The sequence below is a fragment of the Ursus americanus genome, chromosome 14 (assembly GCF_024610735.1).
Source record: "Ursus americanus isolate L20-20 chromosome 14, mUrsAme1.1.p, whole genome shotgun sequence".
NCBI classification, from domain to species: domain Eukaryota; kingdom Metazoa; phylum Chordata; class Mammalia; order Carnivora; family Ursidae; genus Ursus; species Ursus americanus.
The window spans coordinates 40,910,556-40,927,497 of NC_142140.1; the positions used below are offsets into that span (position 1 = coordinate 40,910,556).

Sequence of the window (16,942 nt, forward strand, 5' to 3'; positions counted from 1 at the left end):
GCGCAGGGGGGAGGAACAGAGGGAGAGGGACAAGCAAACTCCATGCTGAGCATAGAAGCCGACACAGGGCTTGATATCAAGATGCTGAGATCATGACCTGAGCCGATATCAAGAGTCCAACACTTAAACTGACCGAGCCACCCCGGCGCCCCTCCTACGTGCATTTGTGTAAGTGCTTTTGCATGTATGGTAGCCTCCGGATGATTTGCTCAAGTATCTGCACAAATATTTCTGTGCGTATTCATACCGGTGTGACTCCTGAGCATTCCTATGAGTATTCACGTAAGTATTCATATCACGCGTACGCTCCCATGAAGATTTGCATGAGCATTCCTGGGAGTATGAGCGTTAGCCCGAGATGGGGTACAATCCCACGAGAGAAGAGCTGGCTCTGGGAAGGAGGCTCTGGCCTGGCCACCCACCTGCAGCGTTCTCCGTGGGCAGCCTCCCCATCTGGCGCGAAGTGGACTTGACCTTTGGTTTGTAGTCTGAGGGCCGTGTGCTGAAGGAAGCCACCTACATCAACAAGTCGCTGTCGTTCCTGGAGCAGGCCATCATTGCCCTGGGGGACCAGAAGCGGGACCACATCCCCTTCCGGCAGTGCAAGCTCACCCACGCCCTGAAGGACTCGTTAGGTGAGGGTGCGGTTGGTACCCCGGGAGGAGGGACAGGCTGGCCTAGCTACTGCTGGTGATCATGGATTTGCTCCCTGCTGCCGGCCTGCACTTCCCTGGGGCCTTTTCACGGTGACCCCTGACACAGACACAGCTGAACAGGCAGAAGCATGCGTGGTACCCTCTTCTGTCACCCACGGTGTGCAGTGCTGTTCCTCAGCACCTTTGCTGAGGCTTTTGCCTCTGCTGGGAATACCTTCTTATTTCCCCTCATCCCTAAACCTGGCAGAATCCTTCAGGGCCTTCAAGTCTGTGGTGGGCGTCTCCCATGCCACCTTCTCTTCCCCTACGGCCTCCGTGACAGAGGAGCAGGGGCCGTGTCTTTTCATCCTTGTGTCCCCAGGCTTTCGTGTTGGACCTGATGGCACAGTCACGGGTGTCTGATTATTCATGGAGTGCAACCAGGAGCAAAGCCTTGGCCCACAGCCCTCTCCCCTGTCCCTCCCTCCCCATGCCATGTTTCCTCTGCTCTTCCCCCCGCTCCCCTTCCCTTCCCTCCTCCAGCCTCATACATGCTTGGATGTGTCCCCTGTGACCCTGTCTGAGTCAGCTCGGGTGGCCATAACAAAACAGCGCAGACTGGGGGGCTTACACAACAAACGTTGATCTCTTACGGCTCTGGAGACTGGAAGTCCCAGATAAGGTTCGGCATGGATGGTTCCTGGTGAGGACTTTCCGGCTTGTAGACGGCTGCTTTCTTGCCGTGCCTTCACATGGCAGAGAAAAAGAAGAGATGGACCAGAAAGAGAGACAGAGTTCTGGTCTCTCTCTCTTATAGGGGGCACTGATCCCATTATGGGGGCTCTACCCTCAGGACCTCATGTAAACCTCATTACCTCCCGCAAGCTCCATCTGCAGATGCGATCACACTGGGGGTAGGACTTCAACATAGGAATTTTGACAGGACACAAACACTCAATCCATAAGAGACCCCCACCAGCCTTAAAGGAATCTCTTGGCAGAAAACCCACATGGTTCATGGCCCTTCTGTGTCCTGGTTTCTGCAGGGGGAAATTGCAATATGGTCCTCTTGACGAACATCTATGGAGAAGCCGCCCAGTTAGAAGAGACGGTATGTAAAGACAGCCCACACGGCCTAGTTGGAATCCTCCTCATGGGTTCCAGGGCTGGGTAAGGCTGGCTCTGGGCTGGTTAAGCTGGCATACTTAGCCATAGACGTTGTCAAGAGGGAAGGGATCCAGGGGATGAATCAGCCAAAATTGCTGCGGGAGGCCCAGGCAGGATCCACATACCAAGTACCAAGGGGCAGAGGCTGTCCTGAGGAAGAGACAAGGCAGGAAGCAGGCACAGCGTGGGGGCCTGCGTGAGGAGCGTTTCGCAGGGGGCAAGGACCACCATGCTGCCCGGGGTGCTGCTCCTGTGAATTGGGATCTAGGACAGCTGATTTCTTGTTCTTCATAATTACACATTTAAAAATCTTAGAAGCACCACAGGTGTGAGCTGACAGGTGTTAGGCATGTGCTGTGTGTAGGGTGGTGGGGGGTTCTGGGAGGAGAAGCTTGGTAGAGGTGAGTTACCTGTGGCATTAGACCTCGGAGTTCCTTGCCATGGCCCTCAGGAACGTCAGAGGCCCAGATGAAGGTACCCTTCAGAGGAAGAGGGACTTTTCCTGAAACTGGAGTGCGGAAGGTGGGCACCGAGCCGACTGGGGTTAAAGGATGTGTGGTACAGAAAGCAGAGATGCTCCTGGCAGAGGGGACTGTGGGCCCGAAGGTGTGGGCCGTCCCAGGAACATCTGGCCACTGCTGGGAGGGCTCGGGAAGCAGAAGGGGAGGAAAAATGGCAGAGGTTACATGGTGGCCCACATGGGCCCTGATGGCTGGGGCGGTGACGCAGGTGAGATCACACAGCTGGGCACCCCAGCGGGGGCTCCCTTCTTCCTCTGAAGGGCCACTCATCATAAATAACGCAGATTTGGAAAGCTCTCCGTAGATATTTTGTTTTGTCAAGTGTGGATGTTTAGGGCAAGCTTCGGTCATCTGGAGAATCCACTTAGGTGAAACGGGTCCTTTCCAGGCACACTGCAGGGCCTCCCAGGTTCTTGCATTAGGGACCAGCCCTGTATCCAGAGAAGGTGCCCTGGGACTTGGGATCCCGGGAGGGAGCTCCTGCTGACGTGAGGGCAGCATCCCCAGAGGAAGGCTCCCGGTCTCATAGCATGACAAAGCACGGGTGAACCCCTAGAGGAGCCATGTGAAAATTGGGCCTCCTGCCTGCCTTGTTGAGAAATGCCCTCCAAGACAGCAGAAGGCCCCCCTCTCCTTATCCCCACCCCTGAGACAGTCACCGTGCAGGCAGCAGCTCTCCTGGTACCTGTCATCCCCAGAGCTTTGTGACCCAGGGCGGAGCCCACAGTCCAGAGTTGCTCTTGGAGGGGCCTCAGGGGTTTGGGACAAGGGCATATTGGGGTGTGGAAGCTAATGATTCTCTTTTTCAAATGCTTGAAAACTTTTACATGGTTCCTGGCAAGGATCATGTTGCTGTATTCAGTGACACTGCTTGTAATACGTGTGGGAGTAGATACAGCGAGGGAGTCCTGGCCACACTTGCTGCTGTGCTTGGAGCAGGAGAGCCTGATTCCAGCCCACACAGAGACGGCTCCGGCTGCAGTGACAGGGGCCTCCTCCTGAGGGCTTGCTGTGGGCCAATTCTGTAGAGAACATGTTGCATACTGCTTCACTGAGCCTCCCAGACTCTGCGAGGCAGCTCTCCCCAACTTTACAGAGAAGTTCCAAAACCTGTCTGAGGCTGCACAGTTGGTCAGCGGTAGAGTTCTTAACCACTAGACCAGACTGCTTGGAGGAAGAGCCCTTTCAGGCCTTCTTCTGGGTCACTCCTGGGTGACTCCCCCCCCAAGTCTGCTTCTGTTTCAGGGCTGTGAGTCCGCACGGCATGGTGTGAGGCTGGGATCTCAGGGCCGCCTTGTGCTACCACTGGCTGTTCCCCACTGCCAGGGAGCAGCCCTCCACCTCTCATGTAACATGACTGTAATGGAGCCTCGGGGCTGTTTCTCAAGTGCCTACTTACGCGGCTGCCTCATGGGCCTCCAGACGTAATTACCCCTGCCTAGCTGCCCCTCTGGAGGGACTCGGGTGGAACCCCCAAGAAGGAGACCCCACACTTCACTTTGGAGTATATCTATATGCAGGGATTCATCTTCCCTGGTGGGCTCCTTTAATCTGCTTTGTAAATATCTCTACCCACAAGCAATTGGCCAAAGACATAGAGATCTGTCTGATCTGTTTTTCAGCTGTCTTCACTGCGGTTCGCCAGCAGGATGAAGCTGGTCACCACGGAGCCTGCCATCAACGAAAAGTACGATGCTGAGGTACTAAGGGGCTTGTGGGCAGGTGTCTCACTGTGGAGAAGGTGTGTGGGTTTGCTGCCTGGGTCACACAAGCCTGGCTTCCCTTCCTACCTCAACTAAAGATACGCATGCCATCCTGGGTCAGTCCTTGTACACTCTGGGACAGGCCAGAGTCATCAGAGTCCCTGGAGACTCCCTGGGGGGCCAGCACACAGGTGAAAGGACTAGATCAGGTTACCACCCAGTTCGTGTGCGAGGCTTCAGGGCCTCTGACTACCCGGGGCTTCTATATGAGAGTTCCCTAGAGCAAACTGTTTCAGAGTTAAGTAAGTGTGGACCAACTCTCAGACTCATTTGGTTATGTCACAAGAAACCTCTTTCCTCCCAGCCTGTATGATCCCTGTAAGCAAGCACAGCTGACCAACCAGAAGGCATGCTCAGCATCAGCACTAACCAGGGAAAAGCAGGTCGAAAGCTCAGGGGAATTCCACCCTCAGACTAGCCAGAGCTAGAATTGTTCTGACGATGGAGAACGATGGTGAGCATCCGCAGAGACAGGAGCGCGTGTCTGTTTCTAGCCAGAGTGTCCTCCACACAGCTGCTTGGGAGAGCATTTTGGCAACATCTCGCAAAAGCAAAACTCATTTACCAATAATTTGGCTTTCCTTTAGGATGCTTGTAGAATCATGGTTACCAGAGACGGGCATATGCATGCCCTAAGCTCATGACAAAGAAGTTAATTAAACCTTCCAGATTCGAAATCCCTGCGGCTCTGTGGAGCTAACCCATGGCTTAGAGGCTGAGGAGGGGAGTGGGTTCGAGCCATAGCTCTCAAACACGCGCCGGTATCCGAACCCCAGGCGGGCTTCTGGAACAGCAGGTCACTGGACTCATTCGCTGAGTTCCTGATTCCATTGGTGGAGGGGTGAGGCTTAAGGATTCACATTTCTAGTAAGTTCCCTGCTGCTGCTGCTGCTGCCGTTCTGGGGCCATGCTTGAGAACCACTGGCCGCCCCATTGGGCTGTCCTGGTGCGGCCACCTGCTCTCCTTCCATCAGCTCTCTAGCCTCAGCGAGATGCTAACCCATTCTAAGCCTTAGTGTCTTTGATTGTAAACTGGAGAAGGAGCAGAATCCACTCCCAAAGAGATGTTGTGAAGAATAAGATAACGGGGAGAAACCCCTTAAGCAGTGTCCCTTTCTGGGTGGACAGTCTAGAGGCCTTCTTCGCATATGTACGGACGGAGCTCGCACTGCTCATTGTGTAGTGAGACGTTGGGGCCGTGATCAGTAGCCCCTAATTGATAGGAGAGTAGCTGAGGGACGGAGGGAGGGAGCCGGGGCTCGAGCTGCTAGCGTAGATAGCCTCACATGGGATTGCAGCGGGCCAAATGCTAGCCTCTGTCATTTCCCCCGAGTCTAAAAACATGCAAAGCTGAGTATCGTTAATGGATAGATGCGAGTGCAGTAAAAGAAAAAAACCATGGGGGTGGAAAGACCGAAGCGAGGCTGGGGGTTCCCCCTGGGATGTCAGGGGGCATGGACTTGGAGTGAAGTTCACAGGGGCTTCACACGTACCTGCCATGTTTTGTTTCTTAAAACAAAAAACGAAAAAACTGAAGCCAACAGGGCAGCATGCTCCTAAAGTCAGGTTTTGGGGTGGTCTTCCCAGGTTTCATGGCATCATTTCCTATGCTTTTCTGTAGCTTGGAGGTTTTATTTATTTTCGTTAATTTTCTCCCCTGGTGTTCTCTGAGCTCAGCAGCCCCGCATCGCCACGCACGAGCCTGGCTGGGTAGGCGTTGCACCGGACAGCAAGCACTTCCATTCCTTCCATGTAATTTTTGTTTGGAAATCTGCATTGTTGGTCCTGGCCAACCAAGTCTCCGTGTCATCCAACGTGACCGTGTTTATCATCTTTAGGATCAGAATTTATGAGCATGAGTTCTTGAGAGAGACCTGAGAAATGACTTCGGTTGCCCCGTTGCCTGGACTATAGCCAGACTGCCTGTATTATTTCTAGCACCGTCTTCAGCATAGATGCCTGTTTTCAAGGCAGGCGGGGTAGCTTCCGTGGAATTTCCTTGGCGGTGGGGCTGGCTGTAAGGTGGGGCACTGGGTTCCTGGTCCGCCTCTGCCACCAGTCTTCTCTGAGCCTCGGGGTTTTCACCTACGAACCAGGGGTTGGACTGGTGAACTCCAGTGACCCTCCCACTCTGTGAGTCTGTGGTTCTGTGAGGGGGTGTGAATGTTGCGAGCCTTGGGCATAAACAGGCAGCAGAGAGACACTTGGTGTTCTGTTCTGCTGAGAGAAGAGAGCACTTGCAGGCCGCCAGGGGTGGGGGTGGGGGTGGGGGTGGGGGTGCGGGGTCAACGAGGGGAGCTTCCTGGGCTGAGCGCCGCTCCTAGTATGGTATGCTACTTAAGCAGAACTTTCTGAATTATCCTCATTATGTTTATGCTGAAAACCCGTGATCATCAGGAAACTTATGTGAGCCTGTGCTGATTCCATCCAGAAAATGTCCCTGATCTTTAAAGGAGTTGGCAGGTTTTGTGTTCCACTTGGGGTACAAAAAAAAGAGCCGGTCAGCCCTGTTCTGTGGGGTCTGCTACTTCAGCCCTGTGTTTCTGAGCAGTTTCTCCAATCAGTACAGGGAGGAAGGCGAAGGCCACTAAGTCTGCCAGGCATTCGGAGAAGCAGCTCCTGTGCTCTCGGGATGCGACGTGGAGGCTGGTTCCCCTGGGAGCAGGTGGCCCATTTCCCCACTTCACCTGACTGGCCCAGAGATTTAAACCTGGCTCCCCGTGCCATACTGGACAGTCATCCTGCTGGGGGCCCTCAACAGTGCAGCCAGACTTTCCGTAGTTGGGGCATGATATCTTTTCCAGAGCAGAGATCCCTTAGCTGAGAGGAGGGGTTGGCGACCAAGCCTCTCCTGTTGACCTCCTAAGAAAACTACCTGAAAGGGACCATCCTGGGGCTTCCCAGAGGGGAGAGCCAGGATTTGGACCCCGGTCATGTGCTCTGAGTCCCAGGCTTTGTGCCCTGAATTGCCACAGAGCCACCAGGATGCTAGGGTTCTGTCACCCCTTGCTGCAGACTGGTCACAGCTTTGGTCACCAGTCCCAGGATCCAGTTGTCAGGGGCTCCCTCCAGTGGCCATTTTTTGACAACTGTTCACAGTGAAGTTCTCAGCCTAAAATCCCTTGAGCCTCTTATCTGAAAGACTCTAGGGCAGTATCTGTCAATGGTAAAATGACTCAGCAATTGTTTCTAAAAATATATCATTTCTTCATTCACCTAAATTTTACAGAGCACTTACTATGTGCCAGACACTTTTTGAAGCACTTGGAGTGTTAGTATACAAATAAACTTTGAGGACACATCTCTGTCCTCAAAGAGCTGACGGTCTGCTGGGGGTGGGAGAGAAAGAGAGATAATAAATATAAGAAATAAGTGAGTCTAGGGGTGCCTGACTGGCTCAGTTGGGAGAGCATGTGGATCTTGGGGTTGTGAGTTTGAGCCCCACGTTGGGTGTAGAGATTACTTAAATAAACAATAAAGAAAAAAAGAAGTAAGTCTAGATCTTGCTATTTGCAACAACATGGATGGACCCAGAGGACATTACACCAAGTGAAATAAACCAGATACAGAAAGAAAAATATTGCATGATCTCACTTGTATGTGAAACTTAGAAGGTCAAATTAATAGAAGCAGGGAGTAGAGCAATGGTTACGAAGAGTGGGGGCAGGGGCTGAGGAAAGGGGAGATGTTGGTCAAAGGGCACAAATTCTCATTTATGGAATGGATAAGTTCCGGGGATCTAATGTACCAAAATGGCGGCCATAGTTAATAATATCGTATTGTATACTGGAAATTTGCCAAGAGAGTAGATCTCAGAGGCTCTTGAGACACACAGGAAAACGGTCACTAGGTGAGGAGATAGATATGTTAATTAACTTGACTATAGTAATCATTTCACTGTATATATGTATATCATGTTGTACACCTCAAATATGCCCCTAGAGAGATTGTGGGTTCAGTTCCAGACCACTATAATACAGTGACTATCACAGTAAAGTAAGTCAAATGAATTTTGTGGTTTCCCGGCGCCTATAAAAGTTATGGTTACACTATACTGTAGTCTATTAAGTGTGTAGTAGCATTGTGTCTAAAAAAAATTGTACATACTTTAAAAATGCTTCATCTTTGGGACACTTGGATGACCCAGTCGGTTGAGCATCCAACTCTTGATTTCAGCTCCGGTCTTAATCTCAGGGTCATAAGTTCAAGACCCACGTTGGGCTCCATGCTGGGCGGGGAGGCTATGCCAAAAGAAAAAAAAGAAAAGAAAAGAAAAGAAAAGAAAAAAGAAAAGAAAAGAAAAGAAAAGAAAAGAAAAGAAAAGAAAAGAAAAGAACTGTTAAAAAATACTTTATTGCTAAAAATGCTCACCATCATCTGAGCTTTCAGTGAGTCATAATCATTAATCACAGATCACATAACAAATATAATAATAATGAAAGGGTTTGAAATATTGTGAGAATCACCAAAATGTGGTACAGAGACATGAGGTGAGCAAATGCTGTTGGAAAAGTGGTACCAAATAGACTTGCCTGACATAAGGTTGCCTACAAACCTTCAGTTTCTAAACAATGCAGTATCTGGGAAGTTCAGTAAGGCAAAGTGCAATGAAATGAGGTATGCCTGCATACAATTTCTCTTTAAAGATTTTTTTTAGACATTAAAAAAAATAGGTAAGTTCTAGAGCTCCACGGTCCAGTACAGTAACTGCTACTTGCTTGGGGCTATTTAAATTAGTTAAATCAAAAGTTCACTTTCTTGGTCACACTAGTGACATTTCACGTGTCCAGTAGCTACATGTAGCTCACGGCACAGATATAGACCATTTCTGTCATTACAGAAAGTTCTATTAGACAGCACTGCTCTAGGGTATGTTGGTGATAAGTGCTATGAAAAAAATTAGAGCAAGATTTGCAAAAGAGTGGAGGTGGGGAGGGGATTGCAGTTTTCCGTGGGGTGATTGAAGTGTGCCTAATTTAGAAGCTTTTGAACAAAGACTTGAAGGAGGTACGGGGGTGAGCCAGGGCAATACTTGGGGGAAGAGCGTCCCCAGGCAGAGGGGACAGGCAAGGCAGAGGCGGGAGTGTGCCAATTTGGTGGGACTGGAATGAGCTGGGGGGGAACAGCAGGGAAGAAGTAATGGGGCACAGAAACCTGGAAAGACACAAAGGTAAAAGGACAAAAATGTTGTGTAGTATCGTTTGTAGCAACAAACACATTAGAGGTGACGTACATGGTTAGCAGCAGGAAACGGTGATGTCTTTGTGCAGTGGTTGGGAAGGATGTGCTTGGAAAGCATCCTGGAGGCAGTGGGCTGCACCGAGAGGGCCATCACCCTGGTAGACTGGAGATCTGAAGCTCCTGGGAGTTGGGGTGTGAGGTTGCCCTGCGGGTTCCTGTGCTCACTCTGTTCTGTCTCCTCTGCTGTAAGAGACAGAGGCCAGGGGACTGCTGAGACCCCCGAAGACCCTAAACTCACCCCAGTTGGGGAAAAGTCGCCAGCGGGGGAGGGAGTTGTCCAGATGCTGACATCACAGCCATGGGTTTCCAGGAGGGGCCATAGGGTCCAAGCATAGGTTGGGGAATTGTGGGCTTGATGTGGAAGAGGCAGGGTGGCCTCTCTGACCGTCCTCCCTGCCCCACCCCAAACTATGTTTCCTGGCAGCGAATGGTCAAGAACCTGGAGAAGGAGCTGGCGCTGCTCAAGCAGGAGCTGGCCATCCATGACAGCCTGGTAAGGGACTAGAGGCAGGGGTCTGGGGTGAGGGGCTGGCCGGACTGCTAGAGGGACTCGGGTCAAGGTACCAGGTGGGCAGAGGACTGGGTGGACAGGGACCAGATGGGTAGGAGGGCCAAGTAGGCAGGGAGACTTGGGGGTTATAGGGGCTGGGGAACAGGGATGCCTGGTGGGCAGGGACACTGGAAGAGCAGGAGGATGTGGGGAGAGATGTCAGATATCAGGGAGCGGAGGCAGACAGTTGACAGGAGAATGAGAGTCAGGGGGCCAGGTACCAGGCAAGTAGGGCAGGATCAGACAGCATGATGGTCAAGGTTGGGGGAGGTGGGGCAGATTGGGCAGTGGGGGAGGGGCAGCAGCAGAGGGCCCTGAGGGCAGAGGGTGGGAACAGGAAGATCTCTGGTGGCTTGCCTGGGCCTATTCGTGGTCCAGGGGTCCTCTCAAGGCAGAGGCAGCCACCCGCCTCCCATGGCCCTCATGCTACACAGTCTGCTGAGTTTCAGCCAGCAGAGCCCCCTTGCTTGAGCGGCAAGCCCATGTCAGGCAGCTCTTGAGACCCAGTTGTCCCTCTGTGACCCGAGCACCTGGTCAAGACCCAATGGTCAAGGGAATGGAGCTGGCTTAGGTGGCCGGGGCCTGTGTCCAGCCTCCCCACCTTGGTCCTCAGAATGACCCCTGATGCCCCTTTTGGGCTCAGGTGTTTGGAGCTTGTTGACGTGTTCTTCATCCTCCTCCCAGGCCAACCGCACCCTCGTGAACTACGATCCCATGGATGAAATCCAGATCGCTGAGATCAACTCCCAGGTGCGGAGGTACCTGGAGGGGACGCTGGACGAGATTGACGTAAGGAGCCTCTCCTCGGGACCACGCCCTCCCTATCCTGCGCATCCCCCCATGTGTGCTGTGCTGGCCTTGGAACCTCACACCGAGTGGGTATAGTGGGCATGGGGTGGGTGCTGCTGGACCCTATAGCCTACCGAGGCCTCAGCATCCATGTTTAGGGTTACAAGGATGGGTGTGCCCCTCAGAGTGGCCAGTAGCCTTGACCCGCCTTGACCACACGGTGGGTGGTCCATCACCATGGGCACAGGTGTGGTCCCTGGAGCCAGTCTGCTCTGGATCACATCCCAGCTCAGTTGTCTCCTTGCTGAGTGACGTCAGCAAGATGCTCAACCTCGTGTCCTTGGGTGGCCACACCTGTCGAGTGAGGAGGGAAACCAAAGTGGAATTAACAGGTGCTCAGCTGTGCCAGGCGGAGTGAGGCCGTTCAAGGATGGTGGTCATGTGGGCTGGCAGGGCAGACAACCAGGGCCTGTGTTGGAGTAGGCCAAGGAGGAAGAGACAGCAGCCACACAGGGAAGGGGCCTCAGGCGAAGGATGCATTCTGTTTTTACAGTGCAGGCCAGCAAACCCCTCATCAGGGAGCTACATGGCAGACCCCCCCCCCCCAGCTGGGGCCTGTTACCGTGGCAGCTATAACCAGCAGGCCTGGGACAACCGAGGGGTGGGCTCTTCTGGCCTTGGAGCAGGCTTAGTCCTGACTGACCCTCCGTCAAGGGTAATGCTTGTGGTCTGTAGGGCCAAGAGGAAAGCCAGTGGCCTTCCACTGGCCACAGATGTGTATGTGCCACACAGAAAGTTCATAACAGAACCTTGTAGAAACAGGAGAGAGCTGAAGACAGTAAATTTTTTTTTTTTAAAGATTTTATTTATTTATTCGACAGAGATAGAGACAGCCAGCGAGAGAGGGAACACAAGCAGGGGGAGTGGGAGAGGAAGAAGCAGGCTCACAGCAGAAGAGCCTGATGTGGGGCTCGATCCCATAACGCCGGGATCACGCCCTGAGCCGAAGGCAGACGCTTAACCGCTGTGCCACCCAGGCGCCCCTGAAGACAGTAAATTTTATTAAAATTTTTTTCTTAGTATATTCAAGAACTAGAGTCATTTTAACTTTATAGATACCTTCACTTAGAAAAGGTAGTTTTTAAAGATTCATTTATTGCAGAGAGAGCGTGAGCACGCAAGCGTGGCACGCGGAGGGGCAGAGGGAGAGGGAGGGAGAGAATCTCAAGTAGACTCCCCGCTGAGCGCAGAGCCCAATGCAGGGTCCATCTCAGGACCCTGAGATCACGACCTGAGCCGAAACCAAGAGTCTGCCACTTAACTGACTGTGCCACCCAGGCGCCCTAGGAAAGGTAATTTTTACAGCCTCAGTAAATACTTAGTTTGAAAACCATGAATCAATTGTTTCTCTGTTCTTGAGGAGGTTTCAGATGTTCCATTCTCAAGACATGATCAAAGTTAGCCAAGGAGGGGCACCTGGGTGGCACAGCGGTTAAGCGTCTGCCTTCGGCTCAGGGTGTGATCCCGGCGTTATGGGATCGAGCCCCACATCGGGCTCCTCCGCTATGAGCCTGCTTCTTCCTCTCACACCCCCTGCTTGTGTTCCCTCTCTCTCTGGCTGTCTCTGTCTCTGTAAAATAAATAAATAAAATCTTAAAAAAAAAAAAGTTAGCCAAGGAGTCCTGGTTTCTTCACTAACTGTAGACACACCCTCCGTCCTGTGCGGCCTGAGGCCCAACCTCTGCCTTGCTGTCTTCCCTCCAGATCATCAACCTCAGACAGATCCAGGAGGTGTTCAACCAGTTCCGGGTGGTGCTGAGGTAAGGGACCCCCCCACCCACCCACCTGACTCCCACATCAGGCTGCCATTTTCATTTCCCATGGTCAGGGTGTGACCTCAGAGCACACTGCCTTGTCTCTCGTGGGTGAGAAGCCAGCTCAGAGTCCTGGGGGTGTGCCCAGGCCCCTGAGCTCTCAGATCCTCCAGCCCTCCCCTTCCGCTAGGGGAAGCAGGAAGGAGAACCCTCCATTCAAGGGCAACTCAGAGAGGAAGTGGTCCCTGGTGGGTGTTTCCTGAGTTCCTTAATTAGACAGGAGGTCCTGTGGAGTGCCAGCCCTGAGTGTGGCCAGAGCGGGGCATCGTGGATACTCCCTGTGCCCCACCCCCACCTCAGGAGGCGTTTGCAGTTTATTTAGGTGCAGACATACCTGTGGGCTGAGCAGCTCGTGCTGGGTGGTGGCGCAGATGTGGGTCACGTGATTGCCAAGGGCCTTTTAAGGATGGAACCTAGGTGGGAAAGCATGGTCCCGAGGCAGGCTTACAGTCCTTGTTAAAGTTTTCTTGGAGCAGAAGTGCCTGGTGCACAAGGGTGGCCACTGTGGATTTTAGGGCTGGACAGTGGGTGTGTGCACTGAGGAATCGGGGTGTGGAATGGGCTTGTTTGGTCTGGTTCATGAAGAGGGTGTGGCTCTATCACAAGGGGCCACACCCAAATGACTTCTTTTTTTTTTTTTTTAAAGATTTTATTTATTTATTCGACAGGATAGAGACAGCCAGCGAGAGAGGGAACACAGGCACGGGGAGTAGGAGAGAAAGAAGCAGGCTCATAGCGGAGGAGCCTGATGTGGGGCTCGATCCCATAACGCCGGGATCACGCCCTGAGCCGAAGGCAGACGCTTAACCGCTGTGCCACCCAGGCGCCCCCCCAAATGACTTCTAATTCCCATTCTTGGTTCTTGCTCTGAAAGTTTCAGCCTGGTGCCAAGGTGCGAGGTGTTCTCTCATTCTCTTCTTCAAGCCAACAGGAACAGGAAGTGGAGTCCGCTTTGCGCAGGAAGTACACCCTCATAGACAAGAATGACTTCGCCGCCATTTCTGCAGTCCAGAAGGTATGCATGGTTGCTTCTTGTTGATGGCATTCACGTCAGATTTTTTTTCCATTCCCACGCCTTTCCAGAAGCAGCAGGTGTTCCGCATGAGAGCAGATCGAGGGTTGCAACAGATAAAGGAAACACCAGGAAGAGTGTGACCCATACATGAGTAAACCGTATAGAATTCAAAATGATCTCCAAAATTGGAGACATGACCATAAACATGACCATAAACAAGATCAATTCCTGGAGTTAGGTTGGAAACAGGCCCTAAGATCCTCAGGGTGTGGCAGGAGACACCAGACCATCAAGCGGAGTTGTTGTGGAACATGGACATTGGTAGGGTGGTCAGAGATAGTGCTGTTGGAGACAGCCTGAGGCTATTAGCCTGGGCCTGCCACCTTGGCATGTGGGCTGAATACACCCACCTGAGCACATGTATACTTGGGTCCCCCACAGGCCAAAACACTTAATCTAACCCTCAGCCCTATGGCTGGCCTCTCTCCAGGCAGGGCTTATGGACGTTGACGGCCACCTAGTGGGTGAGCCTGATGGACAAGGCTTTGGACTCGGGGTCACCTCTTTCTCTACCAAACCTGGGAAGAAATCCAAGTCCAAGAAGACGTTCAAAGAACAGCTCAGGTGAGGAACCTTCCTGTTGCTTTATCTGCTCAGCCCCTGGCCCTCCTCGGCTGGTGAAAGAGGACACAAGCTACTGTCTTTGCTACTGGGTGGTCCCAGTTGTTCGTGTTGCTGCCAATACTAGCAACATCTGTGGGGCCCAGGCTGCGCTGGTTACCTCTTTTCCACACCCAGGAGGTAGGAGTTCATGCCTCCATTTTGCTGATGTAGAAACTGAGACTCGGAGAGGGGAAGTCACTTCCGAGGTCACAGCACTGAGGAGTAGTAGAGTAGAAGAGAGAAGTCGGGCTAGCACCCCCTGCCCCGGGACTACGTGCAGAAACCACCCCTAACTGGAGTCCTTCTGTGACCCAGCTGTCTAAAAACCCCAGTTCGCCTTCCGGACAAGAATGATTTGTGTGCCAGGTGAGAGGGTATCAGGGCTCCTTAATGACACGCCCTCCCTGGAAGGTGCTGGTAGCCGTGGACGTGAACACAGGCTCTAGGAGGCTCCTGTCACTGAAGGGGTCACCTTGTGTGAGGCATGACAGCCTCTCTGTGCTTCCATTTCCTTCTCCCTAAATTGGGAATCGTAATAGTAACTTCGAAGTCAGGAGAGTTGTTGGGAAGGTAAATGGGTGACTGCAGTCCCTGTACCTAGAGGGTACGCAGTGCGAATGTGGTGTTGCCGTGAATATCATCTGTTAGAGGACACGGGCCAGGGCCGATTGTAGAAAACTGTTCCATGCAGGATAGGAGTTGGGTAGCAGGGGTTGCCGAGGCCCCTGGCCTCCTCCTGACGGCTCAGGCCTGCTCAGATGTGCCTCTCTGAAAAAGAGGACCCTGGGTGCCATGACTTGGAGAGGGAGGGCAGCTACTTTCCTGGGAGTGGGTGTGGACACTCGTGGAGGCGGTTGAGCAGGTTGTGGGCTGGTCAGGGCAGCGGGGCAGACATGTCTTGCTTTACCTTTGGTCTGTAGACAGACCTACCCTGGGTGGGAGCTGTGCCACTCCTTCCTCGGGATGCCTGTATGATGAAGACCTCCACAGCCCAGATGTTCCTGGGAGCCCGTGGCCCACCCCACAGGTCCAGCTGCTTTCAGACCTGGAGACTGCCTAGTTTTCCCAGGTGTCTCCTGCCAGAGACTGCTGAGGGAGGGCTCCTTGGTCTGATGAGAGGGAGAAGAGTGCTCTCCTCTCCCTCCCCATCTGCATGGCTTAGCGTCGTACTCTTTGCCCTTTGGCTTAGGTGTCTGATCCAGCTAGGACTGAATGGGATGCGGCTTCCCATGTCTGAGGTTTGGAAATGTCACTCCCCTAAGTACCATGACAGAGCCCTGGGGCCTCCCTGCCTTCTCCTTCCAGCTCCTCTGCAAGAAAGGAGGGCGCCAGCAGCCCTGTGAGTGGCAAGGATTTTGAGGTCTCCACCTCCAAGACCCAGCTGACCCCATCATCCAAGGAGGGGGATGTCAAAGACCTGCCTCTGCGGGACCTGGAGACCTCCAGCGCTGAGCCCCTTCCCTCGGACTCCCCAAAGGAGGAGTCACGCCCACCCAGGTAACCACCTCCTGCGTGTTCTCCAGATCATTCAAAACTGTGTGATCTGCAGCATGTCAAGAGCGCCCGCAGATAGATGAGAAATAAAATAGGGGATAATAGGCAAAGACGAGGAGCACAGTGCAGAAAGAAGAACGTGATGGCTTATCCACATGCGAAATGCTCCTGTCTCAGGAGTCCTCCAAGGTACACAGTTATACGTGGAATCATTGTGGACCCTTCAAATAGCAATTATTTAAGTAATTACATTTACATTTATTTTATTTTTTAATTTTATTTATTTATTTTTTAAGATTTATTGATTTATTTGTCAGTGACAGCATAGTCACATAAGTAGGGGGAGCGGCAGGCAGAGGGAGAAGCCTACTCTCCCTGCTGAGCAAGGAGCCCGATGCGGGACTTGATCCCAGGACCCTGGAATCATGACCTGAGCTGAAGGCAGATGCTTAACCGACTGAGCCACCCAGGCTTCCCTAATTACATTTACATTTTAAAAAGTAACTAATGCGTTCAAAAGGCCCCAAATTCTCAAGGTATGAGACCCCTTCCTCTAGCTACCCAGTTCCTCTCCCTGGTGAGCCAGTAATTGAGTGTTCAATAATGTATCCTGAGGAAATAATTAGAGATGTGGGCAGTGATTTATGCAAACAGATGTTCATTGCATCATTAATTTAAAAAGCCAAAAACGATTTTTGGAAACACCTTCAGCAGCTGACATTATGGAAAAGGTACTAAGTGAATTATCATCTGTGTCCTTGGGATGTACAAGGATGTACGTGAAGAATTTTTTCCCCAGCAGGTGAACATTGTCAAGAACTCAGAGAAGTTGAAAGTACTGTACAGCAAACACCCTCTTGATTCTACATTTAACACATTACTTATTTCATCACGCATCCATCTTTCTCTCTATCCCTCTTATTTTTTGGATGCATTTCTTTTTTTTTTTAACTCTTTAAAAAAATTTTTATTATTTTTTATTTTTTAAAGATTTTGTTTATTTATTTGAGAGAGAGAGAGACAGAGAGCACACACAAGCAGGGGGGAGGGGCAGAGGGAGAGGGAGAAGCAGACTCCCCGAGGAGCAAGGAGCCTGATGCGAGACTCGATCCCAGGACCCTGGGCTCATGACTTGAGCCGAAGGCAGATACTTAACCGGCTGAGCCACCCAGGGGCCCCTAACTTTTTTTTTTAACATTCATTGATTCTAGAGGGAGAGGGTGAGCGATC

General features: G+C 52.1%; 1 protein-coding gene and 1 long non-coding RNA gene across 3 annotated transcripts in view; one reads left to right on the forward strand and one right to left on the reverse strand.

The window, feature by feature from the left end:
• KIF9 (kinesin family member 9) overlaps nt 1-16,942 on the forward strand; it is a 53,514-nt gene that overhangs the window by 18,389 nt on the left and 18,183 nt on the right. For both annotated transcript variants that reach the window (XM_045778346.2, XM_045778345.2), the window contains 9 exons: nt 488-635; nt 1,682-1,746; nt 3,946-4,023; nt 9,752-9,820; nt 10,562-10,666; nt 12,431-12,486; nt 13,465-13,555; nt 14,046-14,179; nt 15,524-15,715. In XM_045778346.2, the coding sequence (XP_045634302.2) occupies nt 488-635; nt 1,682-1,746; nt 3,946-4,023; nt 9,752-9,820; nt 10,562-10,666; nt 12,431-12,486; nt 13,465-13,555; nt 14,046-14,179; nt 15,524-15,715 (938 nt within the window). The remainder of the gene's footprint in view (nt 1-487; nt 636-1,681; nt 1,747-3,945; nt 4,024-9,751; nt 9,821-10,561; nt 10,667-12,430; nt 12,487-13,464; nt 13,556-14,045; nt 14,180-15,523; nt 15,716-16,942) is intronic.
• On the reverse strand, nt 625-9,619 carry LOC148108949 (uncharacterized). The gene is made up of 5 exons (XR_015726685.1): nt 9,320-9,619; nt 8,194-8,327; nt 5,580-6,171; nt 1,267-1,381; nt 625-1,032 (listed from the first exon to the last, which is right to left on the reverse strand). It is a non-coding gene; the product is annotated as an uncharacterized LOC148108949 (long non-coding RNA).